Raw genomic sequence first — 18,734 nt, forward strand, 5'->3', positions numbered from 1 at the left:
TTTCGATGTCAAACACATTGAATCATTGTTGAATCAATCTCAGCCCGATTCTCGGGATCTCTGCTCCTCCTGATTGATCTGTAAGGCATCGTCACGAACTCTGACCTCAGTCAATCGTTTCTCTAGCCCGAGCAACTATATTCAAAACATGGAATCACACTGATTCGGAATAGAGTCAGACTTTCGGACTTCGTTTCCTCGAATTTGACCACCTGAGTGAAAATAATTCTGCCCGAAGCAAGGCCGCACAAAGTCTGCTGAGCTGCGCCCAGGACAAAATTCCAGCAAGATATCAGAGCCGTGCGAGCGGTCTCGGCGAATGCTCGGCGAGCCCAACACCACGTCCTCCTGCGTCCGTCCAAAAGTGTCTGATAGTGACTCTCGGACGACGATATAATCATGCCTCAGCTTGCATGAAATATGAGCCTTGAGAAGGACAGCATTTCCCGCGGAGGCGATAGACTACACCGCACAAGCAAGCTCACACAAGTACTTTCATTTTCAGCGTTCCGAGACGTTATCCCTCTGATCCATGAGAGTCAGGGGCGAGCGAGATCCACAAGCCATCAGGAGAAGATGGTGCTTTTCAATGCAATATTAGGAACTCAGGATCGGCGTCGATTGCTCAGGAGCATGGAGCAACTCGACAAGCCGTCAACATGTGAGTGAACGATCCTATTACACGTCTTATGACTCAGTCAGATATCAAAGAACCCACGTCAGGTCCTGTAAGTCGGAATCGATGCGGTTGACGCTTCGACCGAATGCTGTTCGGCATCTCGAGAGACTCGCTGATCCGAGGGGATAGGGGCCGCGTACACTCTGAAAAATCACCAAATTAAAGCCGTTTGGAAATGCTGTGCGAACGATCAAACCGAGGCCGAGGTATCCTTCCCCTCCTACCGAGAGTCAAGCGGCTAGGAACGGAGCACCGTCTCGCGGGGCCAAATAATACCCGGGCCTCGAGTCTCGAGGCATAAAATCGAACAATCATGAGCACAATAGGGGCGGAAACTCACGGGTCGCGACTTCTCCCTTTCACTAGAGACGGAGAAGACCCTTTCCACGCTTTCCGTCCCGGAGCGAAAGGGTCCGAGGCATGTTCTATAATTTTTAATTACCCTATTGGGTAGATTCTCCGTCTGCATTGACTCGTCTGTTGTGAAATCAGACTCCCGGAGCCAAGACACTAACCCCCACCCCAAATCACGGAAATACGTACCCTCTGAATGATGGGGTATCGACGCAGGAGGACGCTTATGGAGACGTAGGAAGAGGCAGAAAATCCCAGGACGGGTATCGAGGAAGGACCATAGACAAAGCGATCTCGCACGCTCACATCTCGACCGTTCGGCGCTTTTTTTGTACCAAAATCGGCCTCCGGGACGTCCCGGAATGCTATCGACTGCGATGACGACAATGACTACGACGACGGCCATTCGTGTGGTTTACGGTACGATCCCCGCGGATCGGCAAATTGGTCTCGGAAGCCTCCCGAGCTTAGAGACGACTTGCCCCCACCGATAGCGTTGCCGATGTTGTAGACCAACGATGACTGGCGAGTTTTGTATGGCTGGCTGCTCTCTTTGCTGTTTTTTTTATTTGTTTGTTCGTACATTTGTTTCGAGAGAAGCTCTCCGAACGGCGCACCATCGTTTGCTAGACCTCGTTTCGGCAACGCTAAGCTTTGACGCCGACGCCGCTGCTGCTGCAACGTCGATATCGGAAGAGCCCGAATCTCTCGGGAATTGTATTCGAGAACGTAGTATGTACTCTTGCATCTCGCTCGCTGCCTGTACGTAAACGCGACTATCGCTCGTCTCTGTTGTGCTTTGTTTAATAATAGAAACTTCCCCTGGCGGGATTGTTCCTCGTTCAATACCGGTAGCTACGTACACAACATCGTACGCTACGGCGACTGCTCCGACTTCTTCTGTTGCCGGTACCGCGAGTATCTCGCCGACGTCGTCCTCCTACCGGTTGTCCTCGACCACTGCCGCTTCCGTCACGACTGCCGGCCAGCACGATCGGTATTGCAAATTGATCGATCTTCTGCTCCTTCCTTGGCAGTATGATAGCGCTACCGGAGCAGAATACGATGATGAACTAGCCGAGCTCCAGACAGTCGCTGCCTCATTGTACTCGGTGGGAGCGGAGCTCGGATTGCTCTTCGTCTGAGCACCAGCAGCCTGCTCCCCGTTGTTTGCCTACTCCTAATTATCGGAGGCAGTTTGTGAGAACGAGCACGAATTTTCAGGAAAGGTGACTCGTCACGAGAAAAGTGTCCCTGACATTGATTCCCCCCTTCCCCCCACTCTTTACCCTCATAAGCATTCGTTCGAGTCGGCGGAATTTTTTTCATAAAGTTCCTCCACGTGATGGAATTCAAGCGATGACGGAGGTCGATCGGCTCGAAGGCAGAGTCGCGTCCACGATTGGGGAAATCGACCTTGGTCATGAACCCTGAACTTCACGGGTCGGGAAAATATTCTTCGAGTCTTTTCGCTCTGGAGAAATAAGCTCGGAATCGACTCCGTACCGGATGTTAGCCCAGCGCTCTATTCCACGAGATTTCTGCTGGAAGTTGTCTCTCAGTCACTTGATTAATGATTTCGAAGACGTCCCTTTGCGGACGTTTTTATCCGGACGTCGCGTCGTCCGGACCTCTGAGACTGCACTTCCGGAGCGCAGGTCTGAGAACGTTTGGTCAAGAAACGATATGGCGCACTCCAAGTCCAAAAAAGCCTCGGTCCATAATTATCCTTATTACGAGTGTGAGATTCTCTTACGGGCACTTTTTAGCCTTAGGGCTCATCGACGCAGGTACACGTCACGCCGGCGCATGGCAAACTTTGAGATCCGAAGTCAATGAGCTTCCATTAGCAGCAGTCCAAGAGTGGGGGGCTCCATGATTGACGGGCGGGACGGCAATTGGACTGGGAGGTGAGTACGTGAAGTTTTCTTTCCCCGATCTTGATGGGTGGATCGTATTTGAGATTCGAAGAATTGCGTGATCATAAGGGCTTGTGTCACTGCTCGAGGTTGAAAGGCGTGACTCCTGTTAAAGCGAGCATTCATGCTCGGCTGACGAATCCTCATACCCATTCCTGAGGCCGGAATTCGTCGCGTTAGGCGGAACGGTGTCACGGCAATGCGAATCGAACGTATGTATACATTGCTGAAATTTATTTAAAGACCCTTAGTGGAATATTCACGGTTCGACCTCGCGTCTTTTTCTTCGTTTAGAAAGTCAAATTTCGGTCTCTCATTGACATTCATCCCTTCTCAGAGCTCCCGACTTATCTCAAAGAACCGGTTACAGAGTCTTTCCTCCTCTTCTTTAGCTCCTCCACTTTGTCGGACCCGGTCCACGGATAGCATCTTCTTCCCCTTTTCCTCACATAATATCGTTTCGCGCACCAGCCACACAAGCCGGTGGTAGCCATTATATCGCCCGATGAAGCGAGGAAAATGGTCAACGCTTAGCATCGATACGATGTAGGCAGGACATTGTCTGAGGAATTCACTTCGGCGAGACACTTTCCTTTGGCATTGGTGCCCGCAGCAGAAAAAATGTGCGAAAGTCTTCGATCCACGCCATCGATCCGATCTGAAAACGGGAAAGCGCTCGCGGACATTATCGCCCCTTATGTCGTTTTAGCCGGACGGAAATGTTCTGAAGACGTTGCGCATCGCCACTGCCTCCACGACAAACCGCCAGCCGTCTGTCCCTGGCCGTTTTCTACCGTTGCCGTAGGAAAACGAGCGCCGACTGTGTTGTTATACGCTTAGTCGGGCCGCCGTGCGACGTGCCTTCAGCTTGACTTTTCTGTTCGGGGCACGGTTTCGCTCCTGTGAGCGCATGCGCTGTTCATGCCACTTGTCCGTTTCCGCGAGAGGGCGCTTTTCAGTGGTGGCAGCAGCACTTCGTCACTGGCCGTTCGAGCGAAACTTCTGCTGTGTTGTTGGTGGATCTTCTGTTGTGAAGTAGCCCGTGTTTCTTTTGGAATCAAGAGAGTTTCCGAACGATATTCGGATTGAGCGGTTCGGAGACTCGACGAGAAAACGGAACTGCGAAGGCTTGAACTTCTGCCGAACAACGTGAGTTCTATGTACCTGTTCCGTGGGCGCCATAGCTGGTCATTGAACTGACTGTCGGTCTACAGGGTGTGGAATGTTGCCTCTAAGGCCCAAACTCAGATTACTGGCGAAGGATTCTATCGGAGGAACGCTCGATCGGAGCAGAGGGAAGAACGCCGGAAAACAACTCTGAGCCTGCAGGACACCGAATCCCAGTTCTCTCCGGTTCCACTAGTCATATGGGATGTTCGGAGTTAGCGCTCGGCAGTCAGCTGTCTCTCTCACTCACTCAGTCGGAGGAAACTGAGCGACGACCAGCGTCGGATCGAATCGGGTGGCTGTCAGTTCTGCCGCCGAAAACAGAACGAGGATCAGGGGATATTCATTCTGGTCGTTTCGTTTCCGCAGATATTCGCTGCGATGTTCCTATATTTCCTTCCCGTGCGCTGAGCTCGTCGTTGACAGAGCTCCAACGAAGCTCACGAGAGGTGCAGTGATTCCACGCCTGGATGATCATCTGCACAGGTGGATCGCGGACACCTGTCCGAAAAGGACGACGGAGAGATCCTTTTCGAATAGTGATTACCGGACTTATCGTCGCCTGAGTCAAAGTGTTTTCCGAAGCGCTCGGGCTGGCTGGGAATACTTGTTCGGATGCCTGTGCGGGGTAGCGTTGATTTTTCTTGTCGTTTTGTTTTTCGTCGGGTCTCCCAGGCAACGGAATTCTCTGAATGCTTACCAAGGAGTTGACAACGTCCGTTCGTCCGACGGTCGATATCACGTGAATCACCCAACGCGGGCTGAGTGAGTCGGTCGCGCGGGAGTTTCCCTCTCCGATGCTTCCACAACTTCGCTCATTCTCGTTAATTTTTTTTACGGCATCTAATAATTTTTCCAATCTGATGTTTCCAATCGTCCTTTCGGACATACTTTTCGGCCTGCCCTCGTCTCTCTCGGCAGGAAGGATCAGGGGATAAGATGCCCCAGCGCTGGCCGGAGTATCCTAGCTTCCTCCAGATTGAATAGAAGCTTCCAGGGTACGCATCCCTCCGTGACCGGTCATTTCCGTCATCGGCGTGGGCGCATGCCGAACTCTATCGACTTTTAGCGATTTGTGGTTACGATTGTCTTCCGCCGCGGTTTAAAGTCGCGCCCAAGATCGTTTCGTGACTTTCGGACAGATGGTTCACCTGCCTCTGAAAACTAAGGAGAAGAAGGACCGTTTCTCAAATCGCTCAGCCTTCTCTCTACCTGAATTCAATTCGGAACCGTTCCATAATAAATTATCTTCGATCACAGGAAACTGTTTCCGAGTCATGTCGTTCTTCATTGTCGTGACGAACACGAATCTCCCCTGAGCTGTTGGTACCATTCAAGAGAAGCTCTTTTTTCTCAAAAACAGACTTAGTTTTTTCTCTGTGAAGAAAGTAGAAAAATAGGTCAACGGCTGGTACAACTCATCGTCGGATGGAATTCCGCGACAAATCGAGCAGAATGCGTACCTACGAAGAATTTATGTCTAGCGCGAGCGGGAATTTATCCGTGAGGCGAAGCATTGTCATAGCATGCTTCATAGAAGGGAATGAAACCTTTGAAATATGTTCGAGACCACCTCGACGGAGGAAAAGATAAGAGGGAAACAATTTTCTGTCCACGACAGAGCATCGCTTTGAATCACGTTCGGTTAACGATCCGATGCTGAGACATCGCTCTATTCGGAGCGGAGACTTTACCACATGATGTCGGGAGTAGAAAATCGACTGGTGAAGGTTGACCAAACGGTTATGAGCTTCGAGGCAACTGCCCCGACCATTCAGGTACGTGGTGCGAGCCGTCTCCCATGGCCATACGAAACGCATTATCGGTCGCTCGAGACTTGGACCGATGCGAACATCGGCTCGGGCTAAAACACACGGTCATCTCTGTTCATCTCGGAGAAGCCGAGGCAAGAACAACAAGTACAGGAGCCAGAAACTATAATACTTGTCCGTAGAATTCGGATCGGCAGATGGCGGTGCCTTGTGCAGTTTAATGGCGGCATTATCGAGCGACCAGAAGGGCGACTGCTCTCTCGGATAACTTCGACAACTTCCTATGCTTCGGATCCTTCGACTTCCAATCCAGTTCTGCGATGGGAATATTCACTCCTCCTCGAAAAATCCCTTCTGATTTAGCATGAGCCTCGGAAATTATCTCCGAAGTATCATCAAGTATTCCATGTGTATCTATATCTCGATCTACAACAGCGACTCCACGCATGATTTGTTGTTTTCTGATTTTCTGATGTAACATCGGATTGGCGTCGATAGGGAAAAGTTGGTCTTCAGAACCATTACCGCCAACTCGTTCGAGAGCACAATGCCAGTGCCTGAATTGTTGTATTCATTCGATTCGCTCCATTCGAAGCTCATCATCCAGACTGAACATTGAATGCGACCTCAGGAAATCACTCGAAAAAGCGTACAGACAAGCGAAATAGAATCGTTAGGGAGTCTCTCTTGGATAATTCAAGCTCCGATGATGAATATCGTAGAACTTTTCGGATAACTCGTTCGACCGTTGAGCCGACCGACTTTGGCAATATGAGAGAAGATTTCAAAGAAGCCTAATTCGTTCGTCAATCACTGACTCTTCCGCAACTCACAAAAGACTCGCTCGTGATTTCTTCGGAGAAATCAATCTGCCCGGCTATCATTGTGGAGAAAGAGTAGGTCCATTCAAGATCCAAGGAATAAATCCGCTCTGGTTCGAGAATTTAACTCCAATAGAAGAGCCCTTGCCAAATGTGCGAACTGATTACCGTCCACATCTGACGCCACGCCAATGTGTTACTTGATTCGCGGTCCCGTCAGACCTCCCCACGAATTGGAATGCGACCGCGATCGGCCGATCATGCGAGAGAAACGGCACTGGAGACTACAAAACCATTCGCTTTCATTCGGTGCACTACGGTACCGCGGCAGAAATACCCAAGCAGTATCTCTCCGACTGTTCTGTCTCGGGTTTCTCCGGATCTTCTCTTGAGACCGAGTTCATGGATGAGCAATGGCCCCCCGACTCTGACCCGTGCGTCTGATGGAAAGCATGCGGTCCTTCTGGCCTTGTTTTCGAGGAAGCGAGTCCGCCTTCCGCTGATAGGGAAACGGGAAGAATGGAAGAATCACACACAACCCCGTGGACATTTGTCAAGAGCGGAGCAGCCCACTCCCGCGGCGAGGGCAGACCAGTTGTCGGCTCCTTGATAAGTTGGTCGTCCGTCAGTCGACTCGGTCCATACATTCGTACTGTCGAGTGTAAATTGTATTTGCAGAGAGTTATCAGAATGATTAGCCGCAGGAGGACATGCTGGTCGAGACATCAACGGCGCCGAGAAATAAAAGAGCATCAAGCAGCGACAAAACCTTTTAAGAGAATTGATATTCGGCGAAGCAGAACGGGGAGAGAACACGGCCGGGGGAGGCCAGGGCAAGGAACAGGACTAGTGTCGGCGGCACGAGTAGTTGGTACAGCGAGCGATGGGGAAAGACGATGGGGAACCACTAGCAGCTGTCTTCGTTAAAGCGTTAGCTTTAACGTATCTCCGTCTCGCCTTCTTGCGCAGCGAGTCTGGGTGGGAGCAAGGGCCCGACTCGGCGCGCCTCCCCCCTTCCCTTCAGCAGCAGGAAACTTGGCCTGCCCAAGCGTCCTCGCTTCGCTCAGTCGTAGCTCTCTTGCAAATTTCTCAACCCTATATTACAATACAAATTGCTCGAATGGCGTTCTCTCGTGTTTCTTCCTGGCTTCCCCTTTCCCTTGTCGTCTGTCAATCTGTTCGTCGTTCGAGTCGACAACTCGTGTCGGCGGCGAGACAGGGAGCAGGGACAGGGGTTTATCTCGCTTGCGCTGTCCTTTCCGAGAAGTGAACCTTACGCTGCTCCCCGTCTCTTCCACGCTTTTTCAAATGCTGAATGTTGATTTCGACCCAACTTGAGCTTTTGGCTCTTGCTACACGTAATTAGTGATTGTTCAGTCCTCCATATAGGGGGCGCATCTTTCCAGGCCCTATCGAGCGGGGAAAAAAAGATTGTTAATCCCGCTCTCATGTTTCGGTCAGTGGTCTCATATCCCCATGTCCTGGTCGTCTTGTATCCCTTATTCTATACCTTATCCCGAAACTTATCGTCGCTCTCTGGTGGAGCGCGCCCGATAAGAAGATGCTGCCCCCGGCTGCCCGACGCGTGGCAAATCCTTTCGTGGGAGTGCTACTTGTAACTCCACCGATATCAGATAAGCGATAGCAGATGAACCGACGGAGTACGGGGGGGGGGGGAGCGGGTGGGTGCTCGGTGGGGAACCGCGAGAGGGCAAGCCGAGGAGACGCGACGGAAGATCGAATCGGGTTAGGAGGAACAGACAGCAAACATATGGGGGAACGGACGGCGGGTAGCCGAGTCAGTCGCAATTAAATACAAAGTCAATGACGCACGATGCGAACGACGCGGCCTCCGAAGCTTAATCCCAGTTGTCCTTCGCTGGACGGGGAAAAACCTCGCTGCTATCCCACCAACTAGCTACGCACGCAAGCGAGGAGCACAGTCGGGTACATCGGGGTTAGCCCCGTCAGAGCAGATGGGCGGGCGGACGGCCGGCCGGCCGGTTGGCCGACCGAGGCGGCTAAACTCGAGCGGCCGGGTAAGCGATATCCTCTGCGCTGTTCTGGGGATAAAACGGTAATTATAACGGCTGGCTGACTCCTTGCCCTCTTACATCCGAACGGCTTCTTCCTTCCGTGATGGAGAACTTCGGCGGCTCGGCCGGGTGGTGGTGGTGGTGGCGGTCTGCGCACGGGCCCGTCGGCTAAGTCACCGGTTGGTCACTTGGTGTGATACTCGCACATTCACTGACAGCCAGGCAGAAAATACGTTGGAAAACATTAAGGATACCAGGAATGGGGTCAAGACAGCAGGATATCTTCGTGGCGGCCAGTGGTCGGCCGACTAGCGGGACCGAGTAACGAATTCCAGGAGGATGTCTGCTCGACTGAACAAACATCCGAACAATTTTGTTTGCGATTTTCTCTGCCACCCATCCGCTCTCTGAAGTGTATCTTGAATCCATGAGTGGTTACCGCTCGACGTCGGGAGAGATTCCCCGCGTCTAGCCGTGGCAAAAAAACGTGAAAAAAAAGTGGAACCTCAACGTGGTATCCGGCTTATTGGATTCGAACGCCTTGGGTGATCACGATGCCATGTCATCTTTTGTCACTTTGTTTGCGAAATCCTTTTGCAAACGACGGATAGGACACGCCTCCTTCTGTTCTCGCTCGTGATCTTCGTCTTCGTCGCCCTCCGTCGTTACCGTCCCCTATCCCGAATTCTCTACCCTCGCTCGCCTCCTTGTTCCTCGTCCCCCGCGTTCTCAACTCCGACACGCTGTTTTCTCTCTGAGCCTTCGTTTCTCCTGCTCTCGCTCCAGAAGACACTGACGGTCGCGCGAATCAGATTCCGTCTCGATTCTGTTAGTTTCCGAAAGCTCCGTCTCACAATTCTTTTCAACGACAGGAAAAAGGGACTTTTCCCTTCGCCGCTTCGTTTCGTGCCCTTTTTGTTCCGCGTCCGGCCGTCGGCTGCTCCCCCCACCCCTCCTCCCTCTCCTGGAAGTATAGGCACAGGCGGGGAGTCTCAACACTGACGTGAACCGCAGCGGTTCACGCGACGGGGAATTCCGAAGCCGCGTCCTACTCCGAGATGCGTCGTGCTTTCTGAATGGCACGTTTACTGCGCATCGACTCACTCGCGTCCCGACGGAGTCTTGTCCCGAGAACGAAGAGAGCGTCCGGTTGCAACGTTTTGAGTCCCCGCAGAGTTTTTCCCTCCACTCCGTCCGCCAGATGAATGGCGGTCGCGACAAAAAGAGCGTTCTTCGGTTGCATCATCGCTGTGAACATGCGATTTCAGTCCTTACCTCAAGGAAGGCTTGATGAAGTCGACGGGCGCGACTCACTCCCTCGGCGAACGGGGAGAATCTGCTGAGAATTCCGCTCAGGGATCGCACTCGTCTTCCCTTCCATGGGCGGTGTTGACGACGAAGATGCGGCTTGTCGTCGGCTCATCTTCATTTTTTCGTAAGGGATATTTAACCTGAGACGAACGCTCTCTTTTCGCGAGTTCCATTAAGCCGCTCCTACATCACTGCGAGTACGAACGACGCGCGCCTCGACGGTTTCATGCGAGCCGCGTCGCCGAAGTGGCCGGTGTTGGCCTACTGGCATGATGAATCTCGCCCTGGAGGTCTCAGCAGTTGGAATAGCTTTGATGGAGTCATGAAAATTGACCGATGGTATCGGATGAGATTTCGTAGAGCTCGGCAGTAATACTCCAGCACTCGAAAAAGCGAATCCCAGCCATCGGCGCCCTGCCGTAGAGTGGAACGATGGACATACCTCCGCATCGGTGTCTTCGTATGCCTCAAGGTCTCACGAGGCAGCTTGTCGAGTAGTCCCCCCGAGAATCCCGGACCGAGGTCGGCCGCGTGCGGATGCGGGAGAGAGATAACGCGAGTAATAGAAATTGCCGCTCCGAACAGAATAGCAAAGAAATGAATTCAGCGCACAATGCGTCGAAATTCGGCTTTCCGAGGCACGGCGGATTCTCCAACGAGATGCTGTATGAACTAGGAACGCACTTTCGCGCCGCGCCGTCTTGAATAGCTGTTTTTTCCTCAAGCACGATTTCCTGCGCCGTAAAGGGACACTTATTCGGTGTCACGGATTTCCATAGTCGAGATCATGCGAAGTTCAAGGAGGCCGGAATGGAATTCAACTCAGACACGCTTCTCTCGTTCCTTTCCAGCCGGCTATTCAGGTCGTGACAATCCTGGCTATCCCGAGGATCCTGAGGAGAACTCCAAAACAATCGAGAGAATCGAGGTGGTCACCCGAGAGCTCCGTATACACACTCGGACCGTACGTGCCCTAGTTATTTACTCTCGCAGTTATCTTTATGCTATCTCGGTGTGAGGCAGATGAGAATTTTTTTGGAGAGATTCAGTCCACCTTAAATCGGGAAATGGATATTCTCGTCGGGGGAATGCGCCCTCCATCGTTGCGGGAGGAGACCGATACGTCAGCTATTCCCGATCCTCAATGATAAGGCTTGAGAATGCCGAGATACTGCTCAGAAAACCCCTTAAGAGCATCCGGCTCCGCTTGAATTGCAGGAATCGAAGCCTGGCGGCCCGCTATCGTCTAGCCTACAAGCGGATCTTTCAAAAGGCCCAACCACGGCGCACGTAAAAACCGTTGAAATTGCGCGCGACGTCGCCAGACAGTGCCGCGCAAACAAGTACAATAAGGTGAGCGGGAACTCTGGAAATTCGTCTGAATCCCTCTCTTTCCCGCTCTCATCCGAGGATGCCTCTCATAATTCCGAAATGACATATCGATGACGATTCCGGTCTCCTTCAAGCGTCGACATCTGAGATTGCTATCTGCAGAAAATTCAGGGGATCCGGAGCCGAGTCCGTCGCTCTGAAAAACTCGAGCTGCATGAAAAAGTTATTCTTCGCTCCGAACTTTCCGATAACCAAACTTATCTCTTTTCCTCCCAGGAAGCGCAGGAATTGGCGAAAATTCTCGGTTCACCTCACGTGGATAATCTGCTTGACGCTCACGATCAAGTCGCCCTGATGACTCTACGGAAACAGGCCGACGATGAGAAAGTACAAGAGAGCGCCACAGAGACGGAGGATGAGTCTTTCGACAAAAATCAGCCAGAGACAAGCTCGGACGACGAAGATGAACAAGACACTTCGCAGGATTCCCTGGCTACAGAGTCGCTCAAGGTCGTCGTTGTTCGCAAAGTTGACGGAGAGCCCCTGGTAAGTTTTTGGAATGTCAGATTCAAGCTCTCCTCACGGGATGAGATTTTCCCCCGAATTTCGCAGCCAGTTCCCCCTTCCGGAAATCGGGGAGGCCTGTGAAGCTCCCAAGTACATGATTTCCTTCTCAAGGTTCCAGTTCTGTTGCGTTCCATGTTTTTGCCATATTTCATATCAGAGAGCATCGTCGTAGCTTACAATGCTCCAGAGTTCGGCGCCCAGCTGCCGACCGGCGCATAGACGGCTTAGGGTAAAATATTCACTCGAGGAGACGTCCATAAATTCTCAAAAGACCTTTGGGCGCGACTTGCGTACAATCGTAATGCAGGAGATCCATGAATCCAGACCTTCCATGCATTGGTCGGTTAGCCCCATTCTGGGAATTTATTCATCATCTGTCGATTTCCACACGTTTCTGCTCGGCTTCCCCTCTGGCACGACGCATCTTTCGTGTGCAAAGAGATAGTTTCGCTAAGAGGCACAGCCTCGAACCAAACAATCGGGACCCGACGTCATGATCACCGGAGTTGGAGGAAAACGCGTCCTGAAAATTCCCCTGGCGTCAAGCTTGTGATGTCTCCTCTCGGCATCCGAGCTCAAGTTCAGTTTGGAGCAAGTCTCCGAGAAAACAAGATGACGGAATGCCATACGACGTTGCTGCTTCCGAAAATGGCAACCGCCCTTGAAATGAGTGGAGGTGACTGGAGCGTCTCGCACATCGTATGTGAACCTCTGCTCAGAGCTTCCACGATGGTATCAGAAACAGACTCGACACGAACGGTTTACGGGATCGCTTCAAGGATCGAATGATGGGAAGGAAAAGACCGAGACGAATTCCAGCCTTGACATATGGCCATAGCGGAGAGACTGATGATGCTGTGTGTTATAATTCCAGGGGATAACCGTCGACGCTTGCCCGGAGTCTGGCCGTGTGCGAATAGCCCGGATCCTGGCCGGGGGTCTGATCGAGAAACAGGGCATGTTACACGTTGGAGACAAGATTGTGGAAGTCAACAACGTCAGAACGTCGACGGCGGAGAACCTACAAATCATGCTCCGGAAAGCCAAACCCGGCGCTTTAGTCTTCAAGGTGCTCAAGTTCGAAAGTTTCACTACCCCCTCCCCTCCCCCTGCACACTCTTCGAAATGTGGAGCAGGTGACCTCATTGTGCGTCTGATTTCCTTCAAGGTCATCCCGTCACCCCACGACACCTCTATGCATAGCAACAGTTTCGTGAAGACCCTGTACTCGTACGATCCGTCTAAAGATACTCTGCTACCGTGCAAGGACATCGGGCTGGCCTTCAGTATGGGTGATATCCTACAGATCTTGAATACCCAGGATCCCAACTGGTGGCAGGCGCGTAAATTAGGAACAAGGGGACACGCAGGACTCATCCCGTCCCAGGAACTCGAAGAGCGACGCAGGGCCTTCGTTCCAGCCGAATTCGACTACGCCACAACCACCAGTGAGTTCCGAGACGTCCCGAGGAATATTAGGCGACAAAGTGAAACATTGAGATGGAGAGGTCGTCCGCGCCATTTCGGGAAACTCGGCTTCGAATCCAGTTCCTCGGTCAAACAAGCTCATCCCATTCCGCGTGAGGGTACCGTTTGCTTTGACGCTGATGCGGCCTCTTCATAGCTCCTGCGTTCCCCTTTTTACTGCCATCCGCTGAATGTCTACATTTTTACGGAACGACTCGGACGTCATAGAAATAGGCATGACGTATTCAGAGCACGCGCGCTGTGTCCGGCGCCCCTCACGGCTCGTCACGGACGCTCTTCAGATGCGAGTGTCACGCGATTCTGTCACGCTCTGAAATGTCGCTCGCGACTTGTTTTCTTCTGCTCCCACGCGACGTGACAGAGTATCCCAAACAACGCAGCTGGAAAATTTTTGAAAGGGAAAGAATAACATGTCCATGGAAATTATCGGAGCGCGAGGAGCAGCAACGATCGAGCGAGTGGTCCGGTTCGATTGAACGTCATCGACACGCACAAACGCAAACTCATCTGATATTCCTTCTCATCCACAGCGATGTGCGGAACGAAACTCACCCGGCACAAGCGCAAGACGTTCTACGAAACGAGATTAGCCGACGAATTCGAGAAGGCCGAGCTCGCTCTCTATGAAGAAGTCACGAAAGTCCCACCGTTCGAAAGGAAAACACTCGTGCTGGTCGGAGCCAGCGGTGTCGGACGACGATCCCTCCGGAATCAGTTGATCGACGAACACCCCGGTCTATTTGGAGTGCCACTGCCACGTGAGTTGCGTGACACGATCCTCCGCTCGCTTCGACATGATCACATCTTGCTCGACGCCTCGCTTCTGGTGCTAAAACGTTTCTAATCGCATGCATCGGCTATATTCGAAGATGCGGCTCAAGTTCAGTGGGCGCAGTGTTGCTCGAGCCCCATTCCGCCATCATAAGTGCGCAATCAATCATCCCTCCGGCGGAAAACTTTCCAAAAACACGTAGTTGACGGTCGATCTATGGGCCTCTCATTTTTCCTTGCTCTCGCCGCTTTCTCGCTCCTTAAACCTGCGATCCGGGGGTCACAGATTTTTCAAAACTTCTACTCGCTAAACGACCCAGGAGACTGACGGAAAAACGTCGCCCCCTCTTAGTCTCGCTCGCCAGACTACAGCCCTCCCGATGATTCGAATCTCTTTGGCACAACAATGAAGAGCACAAAGTGAAGATTTTTCGCATGTTCTTCCTCTGACCTTGAATTGCCATCGCGAGACGGCGGACCACGGAAGCCGCGACCCACGATTTGATCACTTGCTATTGGACATCGAGTGCATCCGAATGCTCAAGATAATTTTCATCGGTCTTGTCCCACCTTCTTCACAGAAATGTTTCGCGCTCGATAACGATGCAGAGACGTTCTGTTTCAGACACGTCCCGACCGATCAGAGAGGATGAGATCGACGGAAAAGTGTATCATTTCGTTAGTCGAGAGCAGATGGAGGCCGATATCGCGGACAATAAATACCTGGAGTGGGGCGAGTTCGGTGGACACCTCTACGGGACCAAACTCGACTCAATTCGGGAAATAATGAGCCGAGACAAAATGGTCATCTTGGATTGTAGTCCACAGGTGAGCGACCCATCGCAGGTCAATACCCATCTGGGTCTGCAAAGCCCAGAGCATATCATCTTGTAGGAATCCTCGTGTGGTTTTGACTTTATTGTCCCCGAAATCAAGTCGACGGTGTCGGCGGTCCAATGCAAAAATGAATACATAATCGATTCGAGAGATCTACTTGGTGGGGAAATCTCATAGGATATCGTTCCTTGCAGTATCTCAAGATATTGAAGAGTCCCGAATTCATGTCGTATGTTGTTTTCGTCGCGGCTCCGCCAATGCCCGAGCTGCGAGGATTGTACGACGGGAACCGTTACGGAAGCAAATACGGGAGACTCGATTTGAATTTGACGGTAGGTTCTGCTTGTCATGAAATACCTAGAACACCGTAAGGGTGATTTCATAAGCTTCGAAAATGCTCGACTCCGTGTTAGGGCATTGCTAGGTAATTATTGAGGGTCAGAGTCAATTCCTGACGCATGCTGTAGGCTCCCCTGGCCCGAGGTCGAATCAATCCCTTAAGTCGCGGCAAAGGATCTCTGCCGCTTCATTTCTGGATGAGTCCTCCCCATTGCTCGTCCGTTTCCTCGATCACCTGCGTGTTTGAAAGTCGTGGCTATTACGCGAAATCATGTAAATCCCGCTCATTACAGTTCGATCGCGCCATGAGCCGTCAAAGTCGTCGAGCTCTCACGCTTCAGAGCTTAGCATCACTGCAAGAGGTAAGTCAAACAATTCGAATTCGCATTCCTATTTACTCGAACGTTGAGCGAGCCCCTGCCGGAACCCTCGACCGGATCTTCCATTGCTGGATTATGCGTGACCGATTTCCTAGAATTTGGAAGGACTTTGGAATCACCATAGGGTAGATCCACAACTCTCACAGTGATTGTGATTCTCGGACTGACTCCGACGCTGGCGCTATTCAGCACGATGGCCAGAACTTCGGGTCTCGGGACAACTGACACGGTAGCGGGCCCCTCCCCCCAGATCTCTGAGCCGCTGTCGTGTGCGGTTCCTAGTGGTGATCTCCGTCGGAGCCAGAGAGGAGAACTTTCAATTGAAATCAGGCAATCCCTCGCTGCATGAGTAACAGTCGCTTGCTCGCGAGATTGAGAGGACACAGCTGAGATCGCGTAATTACTCGATGATTTATCATTGATTTATTGAGCCATCGATTGATTCAAACGGAGTGGACGGGCGGAGGAACTCGATCCGGCGGTCAGCATCTCAGAGACGTCCGGGACGTGGGGCGCAAGCGTACGACAGAGGATTTCTCAAAGATATTCCCCCGTCGACACCGCTCACGGTATGGGCTGCCGGGAAGCGGAAATAGACTCCCACCGGGAGATTCCTTCCTCGGATTTCATGAGTTGTTTTCCGAAGAAATTCAATGACGACAATCCATCGGACTGCGTTTCCCTCGCCGGACGTGTCTTCTCATTTGACCAGACGAGATGACGTTTTTTCGATGTTCCTCACGTAGTTCTCGATCAGTCGCATGCGCTCTCGGCCGCCCGTCGCTCCCCTCGCGGACCGACCGAGAGTCGTCCGGGCCCCATCATTGACGCGTTTTTCTCAAACCCGATCGAGATGCCGTTCACGTCTCCGTACAAATAAGCTCAAGATTAGAGTTGTATAGATCGTTGAAATCGCTTCAAAACTGCGCTGTGCCTCTCTTGGCTCCTGGCCCTCCGTCCGTCCGTCCGTCTGTCCGTCAATCCTTTCCCCCTATCTCGTTGCGCCTCAAAATCCTTTCTAGTGGTTCTCCCCTTCTCTCGAGCTATCTCCCGCTCGATTCTTCCTATTCAGTTTCTCCAAAGTGAAACGAGAGGAAATGAACTCGTAGCAGAAACAACGCGGGAAACGAAGCTTGGGAGACAGTGAGGCACGCGTGTAGCTCTAGTTGGATTTGTCGGGGAGGACGAGACTTCATTAGCCATCGAATTATCATAATTCGTGGAAGTGAGAATGTAGCTGTCTGGAGCCAACCCTTTCCGGTTCCTCCTGAGGGGTTCCACCTTAGGAGGGCAGTAAATTCCGTTCCTTGGAAAAGATTCTCTTCACCTCGGCTTCGTGATAGCTCTGTGAACTCAGGACAGCAACGATAGCGAGAATTTCCGTCTTCCCGATAAACAAAGCATTGGCGAATGTGACACACTGAACCCTGAATTCCCCAAATGAGCCCCTCTTAGGAAGACTCTGAGAATACGCTCTCCCAGTACTGCCTTCGTCGTCGACGACAACAAGCATGACTACAATCATCTTCGGGACCGGGACTGGGGGGAGGGGCCTAAGACATTCCTTGTTCTCTCACTTCGAAGCCAATGGCAGTAGGAGGACGAAATATTGTGGGGACTGGGAAAATTGTATTGAGTCGACTCGAAATTGGAACCGATCCCTTCCCCTGCCCTCCGCCCGCCTGCACGCTCGCTCGTTCGCTCAATCGTCCGTCCATTCGCCTGTCTGCCTGCCCGCCTGCCAGTTCGTCCGCTCGCTCATTCGACCGCTCGCTCCCTGGCCGACTCGTCCGCCTGCTTGCCTGGCTGTCTTTCAGCTGTCCGTATCCTCGCATTGAGAATCGGTTTCAGAATTTAATTTTGTTTCCTATGTCTTCTACGGACAGCGGCCCCAAGTGTTCGATGTAACTCTCCGACATTATCCTACTTTATGCGGCGCTCGTCTGCAGGATCGGGAGAGTGAACTGTCCGATTCAGTCGACAGAGCGCGTGTTTGTGCGCATTCGCGGAACACTTCAAAAATGCCATCATCCGAACTCTCCCGCTCGCAATCCGAGGCAGTATGGTCTCACAGGAGATTGAAATCCTCAACTAATATTTCGTCGTCTCTCTTATTGCAGGACGAGGATCTCAAGCGCACCATCGACGAGAGTGCGAGGCTCGAGCGACAATTCGCTGCTCATTTCGATGCAACCATTGTCAACCACGCGTTCGACAAGACCTACGATCAGCTGAAAGACCTAATCGAGCAAACACGGACCGAACCACAATGGGTTCCTGTGTCGTGGGTTTTCTAAGCGAGCTTGCTTGTTCAATTTCCCCGCACGTTTGTCGTATCGCGTCGCGAGGCATTTGAGGCATATTCGAGATGGGACTCAGAGATGTCGCTGATTTCGAGGCATCGGAGTAGTACTGACTCGTCAACACAACTCGAGCATCGCACCGAATCATTCCCGACTGATCGGTCCGGGCTTCGGATTTGCCCTGCTTACGCTGAAACTGTAGCTCGAAGCTGCCATACATGGTACGAGTTCGTCCGTTCTTTCCCTTTCCCTCGTCCCCGTGTTCGAAATTTGAGTGAGTGCTGACTGAATGCACCTGAATGTATATGGATATGTGGAGTCTTTTACTCGCGTGAGCTTGACTACTTCTATCCCATTTATGATTGTCCTCGCGGTTTCTTCCCCATCAGTTTTTGAACGGACTCTGTATACTGCCGATATTTTTAGATTCAGTCAGAATCCCCGAGAGGAGCATCTCACGAACCGACTGTCTTTCACGTTCTACAGCAGTCAAATACATTCATCGTACCTCGAGCCACCGAGCTCCACACCATGTTCTAGGAACCTGACGAGAGTAATATATACTATACGAATACACTATTTGCAATTGATAATGACAGTCATTACTAAAACCAGAGACTTATTTTCTATGAACCGCGCAGCTGTATAACTTCTCGGA

The 18,734-nt window shown here is 51.9% G+C and overlaps 1 protein-coding gene across 1 annotated transcript; it reads left to right on the forward strand.

Annotated features, from left to right (window-relative positions):
• The first annotated feature begins 576 nt into the window (after positions 1 to 576).
• vari (MAGUK p55 subfamily member vari) lies at positions 577 to 18,070 on the forward strand. Its single transcript, XM_029111560.1, has 11 exons — positions 577 to 661; positions 10,911 to 11,023; positions 11,278 to 11,412; positions 11,668 to 11,937; positions 12,833 to 13,027; positions 13,127 to 13,406; positions 13,977 to 14,204; positions 14,843 to 15,045; positions 15,249 to 15,386; positions 15,687 to 15,755; positions 17,894 to 18,070. The coding sequence occupies exons 1-11, from the start codon at positions 577 to 579 to the stop codon at positions 18,068 to 18,070; spliced, it is 1,893 nt and encodes a 630-aa protein (XP_028967393.1).
• The last annotated feature ends 664 nt before the right edge of the window (positions 18,071 to 18,734 follow it).

Source organism: Galendromus occidentalis, unplaced genomic scaffold (genome assembly GCF_000255335.2).
Source record: "Galendromus occidentalis unplaced genomic scaffold, Mocc_1.1 scf7180000077450, whole genome shotgun sequence".
Lineage (NCBI taxonomy): Eukaryota > Metazoa > Arthropoda > Arachnida > Mesostigmata > Phytoseiidae > Galendromus > Galendromus occidentalis.